The 5,050-nt window shown below is 34.2% G+C and overlaps 1 protein-coding gene across 1 annotated transcript; it reads right to left on the reverse strand.

Annotated features, from left to right (window-relative positions):
* Positions 1–547: 547 nt before the first annotated feature.
* Positions 548–3,056, reverse strand: LOC104214052 (U-box domain-containing protein 9). The gene is made up of 2 exons (XM_009763647.2): positions 2,478–3,056; positions 548–1,840 (listed from the first exon to the last, which is right to left on the reverse strand). Exons 1-2 carry the CDS (start codon positions 2,772–2,774, stop codon positions 761–763), a joined length of 1,377 nt encoding a protein of 458 aa, XP_009761949.1. The 5' UTR covers positions 2,775–3,056; the 3' UTR covers positions 548–760.
* Between the last annotated feature and the right edge of the window lie 1,994 nt (positions 3,057–5,050).

Raw genomic sequence — 5,050 nt, forward strand, 5'->3', positions numbered from 1 at the left:
ATAACTTTGTCCACCAAAGCTTAAAATCGACTCTAATTATATGTAACTTTACCTGAGACATACAGAATAACTTTACCCATCAATACTTGGGGAAATCACCTCAACTTTTGGTCTCGAGTTTTTGGCTTTTTCACTCAAAGCCAGAAGCAAGTAAAGTGAGAGTAACACTAGCACCACCAAAGGGGTAGGAAGGAATCGGCCTTTTGTTTTTTGCCATCAGTAACACAACCCCACTGGAGCCATGTGGACAGTGGATCTTATTACCATTACTGTGGAGAAAAGAAAGGAACATATCTGACCCTCCACAGTAAGATTCAAAGTAGAAACATCACATTTTTGCTTGCAGACAAATCAAAGAAACCCCACTTGCTTGCTGATACTTCCATTGAAGTTTAAGCTAATATCCCACCACAGACAGGAGAGCCATGTGGAACAATTATTTCACAACCAGTCACAATCTTATTGGTAGCATATGAGGAGAAGAGCCCACAATTCTTCTGCTAGATATGCAAACAATCAACCAAAAGCACCATGTGTTGTGCATCTATTTTCAATCAAACTAAAAGACCATGATTTTATTTATACAGAAAAACTCCCTCATAGTAATTATTCACAATGACTATTACTTGTAAAAACTCAGATAGAATGTACAAAATGGAAGGTCGCAAACGAACCACAACATGCCTCAATATATAGATGAAAGGAAAAAGGCTAATAAGGTTGGAGCAGAATTTACAGATTTTGTGCTTCAACTGCTTCTTTATGCAGTATGAGTAAGATTCACAGCCCTGTTCAGTCTGTCGAGAATACCGTTGGCCTTTCTCTTGGCTCTTGCTGTACCATTTTCAGCAAGTTGAGAGACTGTCCCGTAGGTTTTCTCCTCATCCCTTATTATCTTCCACTTGGTTCTGTCGGTATAACAGATTGTGTAAAGGATTGCAATACAATTCTCCTTGCTACGAGCACACGAGGTCTCCCTTATTATATTAAGCAAACATGGAACTGCTCCAAGGTCTCCCATTTCCTCAATTGCCTTTTGATTAGTTGATAGCATTGCTAGTATGGCTAGCAATTCGTCGACATGCACGTTATTCATTATATTTTTCAGGATAACCCTCACGGCACCATCTCTAACAGCTCTTGCCTTATTATCATGGATAATGCACAGACTAAAAATAGCTGAAGCGACATCCTTCATCGCTACCGGGTTCCCTTCATCTACGAGTTCAACCAGCGGTTTCAGAGCACCAGATTTTCCGATAAGCTCTTTATTAGAGTCGAGTGCAGACAGTGTGAAAAGGGCAGCTGCTGCATTGCTCCTTGTTTCAATCGTTCCTGATCTTAATGCGTCCATAAGAAGTGGAACAACCATTGGAGTCTCTGCGACGAGCTTCTTGTTATTGTCATGGATGGAAAGATTCAAAAGTGTAGTGATTATGTCTTCTTGGAGATTCGGATGAACACCACTATTGCTTCGAGAAAGGGGACGCAGAAGTTGAGGAATTGCATCTGCAGATTCTCCAAATAGTGCCCGAAAAGAAGGCATTTTCTTCGTTAACAAACGTAATTCCCTTGCAGCAACTTTTTGATCAGATAATATTGAAGACATCTTCTCAAGCAAAGAGAAGAATAAATCTCGATCAGCTTCAGTCGACCCTTCATCATTCAGATACTGAACAGGGTCTGGCATTTGAATCCCATTATTTTTACACCATTGTGAGATCATCTCACGAATCAAGTGATTAGGTGTAAGAATTGTATGTGAAAGTACTTGTTGTGTTCGAGGGCACGTCCTATTCCCAGCCTTTAACCATTTCTGAATGAAAGGTCTATCATAAGTCTGCAAAATTCCAACAAAATATCGGCAATATGTCTAAAGACTAAGTCACAACCTACAAATCAAAAAAGCCCTTCGAGCAGACTACTGGAAAGAACAGAGACCAACATTTGATTTTAAAAATTTAGGAAAAGCTCGACACTCAGTACGGGAGTCCATTAAACTGAAATACTTTCCAAGTCCAACAAAATTGATGAAATCACCAAAATTGATTATCAATGAGACAGCATAATTGGATTTACATGTAAGTACATGAAACCCAACTCTAATGACACCAAAGATTTTATTTTTAATTAAACATTATACCGAGGAAAATGGAAAGAAACGTACCAAGGGAGAAAGATTAAATACACAATGTTATACCCTAATAAGACCTAATTAATCAGAGATCATAATTAACTTTTCAACCTAATTAAAAAATAACCCAAATGGCTAAATTGAAAGAAAATAAAAATAAAGAACCACCGTTTCCCCACAATTCCACAAACCTCCAAAATCGGTCAAACACACCCAACAAAAATAAATCATAATTAAAAAACCCATGACAATTATGGTCATGAACCGAGGAAAAAAAACATCAAGCACCACAACAAATTATTATCTTCAATAGTGAATTATGACAGTGTATGTTAGAACTAACCTGACCGGTGGAAACGATAACAGGATCCCTCATGAGTTCTTTAGAAAGTGAGCAGCGAAATTCATCAGGCAAAACACGGGCAGAATCAGGACTAGTCCTGAACGAGGACTGTCGTTTAAGCTTTAGGTCTTTTAAGGCGAAAAGGGTTTGATGAGTTTTATCAATGGCGTCCACATTGATGTCATCTTCAGACAAAATAGCCTTAACTAGTCTCTGTAACTCTCTTTTCAACTCTGTTGCTGCCTTTGCAGTCGCCACAGTAATTGGATCGCCTTCAACTACACCTGTCTTCGCCATTCGAAAATTTTGTCCCTTAAATGACTGCGCGAATATGTGAGATCTCTTAGAAATATAAAGAGCAAAATTTTTTTTTGTTCACAATGAGCAATTATTCTTTGTGGGTTTGTTTACAATGAGCGGCGAAACAGAGTGCGTGAGTGCAATTTCTCTCATCCATTTTCAATATTCCGCCGTGACCCGCACTCATACCTTCTCTCTCTCTTACTTTCTCTCACTACATACAGGCAGTCCACACACAGAAAGGAGCATGGAGTAAGAATGATGGGTGTAGAAAATATTGGGGATATATTTTTGGGGGTGAGTTATGTCATTCTTTAGTGTGTGAGTGTGTGAGAGAGAGAGTGAGCGAGTGAGGTGGGGTCCAGGGGGTGGTCCGGTGTGTACGCAATCAGGGGAATCCGTGGCCGGACAGCTGGACATCTACGCGTATGAGTCTTAGGAGTGACTCGTCATCATGCACTCTCTCTGTCTCTGGTTTCGGTGCGTGCGCTGCTCCCTCTTTCCCCAGATCTATTTTGGCTAATCTTCTCCCATTTTAAACAACTAGTACTAGTATTAGAACCCGTGCGATGCGCGGATAATATTATATTAAACTTATTATATTAAATTGCAATGTTGCTTATTTTAGCATTTTAAATCTAATTATCTCAAGAAATTTTTAAAAATAATGCTTCTATGCATAATGTATTCCAAGAACAAAAACTTATGAAATTAAAAGATACGAATTATATGATCATCAAATAACAATTGGCATAATTAATGACATGAACCTAAATGTAACACGATTCAAGAATTTATAATAATTAAATAAAATATATATAATAATCTCTTAATTTAAATTACAACAAATAATTCTTTAAATATAATATTCTATCATTTGTCAATTGTCATTACCATCATACTACGTGTCAACCATGAAAGAGCGACATAAATTGTCCATATGCAAAAGCATGTTTCTTTAGAATTAATCCGCACTATATAATAATAATTAGATGTAACTCTTAGTTAAGTTACTTACTTTCAATTATGGCTTGAAATGCAAATAGTTTATGAATAATATGTAACGGTTGCACATTTCACTTAATTTTTACTAACAATTGTTTTTATTAGCTACCGTTATATAATTTGTTTAATCTCTTAATTGTATGTATCTTAGTTTATTTTCGGTTATCATTCCCTTTCCTTCAATATTCCTTCTCTTTTTTTTTTTTGAGGAGAGGAGCGGGGGAGTCAAATATTCACTTCTATCGTCATGATCATATGCACAAATCTAGAACTTAAAATTTAAGCATTTTTCTAGTGTTCTATCTATTATATTATATGGAGTACTAATTATTGGCAAAATTCTTATGCCTCTTTGACTTGGGAAAGAAATACCCCCTCCAACTTTCTCCAATTGCAATTTTCCCCCCTTTTACGATGCAAGGTCTGTTTTACATGTACCTTATGTCTATCATATTCCCTTTTTACATCTTATTTTGATATGATATTTTAATTAATTTTTTGTTGTTAATGTGTTACCTTTAATCCAAATGGTATCATATTTTGGTCTAAATCATATATTGAATTTGTTTAAAATATAAATGATGAATTCTTTTATATGTCATTATTCAACATTTTGAATATCATAGTTGATTATTATTTATTTATTTTTCTCAGTCATTATAAATAAATTTTCGCTTTTACTTTATTAGTCAAACTCTTTCATTGCTCAACATTATCATAATATTTTACTATTTACTTAATTTGTTGTACTCTTTAAACTAATTATAAATAGAGAAATATTTGTGAACCTTTATATGTAATATCTCTCTATTTAAATACTTATAATTTTTTTATTATGTGCATTAAATCTGTAAATTTTCTATCTCTTATATTTTTCAACTTATTTCGACAGTTTTTGAGTGTCATTTGGTATTAAGGAAACTATCTATATGAGCAATTTTCTCATATTTGAGTTTCATTTTCTATAAATCTTTTTATGATTTGCTTACTGCTGGTAGCTATTTTTATTATTTATTCAAATTAATTAATTCTAAATAATATGAATTTGATTAAATCAATTGTAGGAAGATTATTGCTTTATTATGCAGTGAATCAACCATTAGAAGATGGAATCAATTAAATTTGTATATTTGTTTCTTCTATTTGAAGTTTCATACTTTTCATTCGTTATTATTTTCTTTTTAATAATATACGAATAGATATAAATATACATATATAGATTTTAATTTGTTTTTTGAAATTATTTCATTATTCAATGTCATTAAATA

Source organism: Nicotiana sylvestris, chromosome 9 (assembly GCF_000393655.2).
Source record: "Nicotiana sylvestris chromosome 9, ASM39365v2, whole genome shotgun sequence".
Taxonomy (NCBI): domain Eukaryota; kingdom Viridiplantae; phylum Streptophyta; class Magnoliopsida; order Solanales; family Solanaceae; genus Nicotiana; species Nicotiana sylvestris.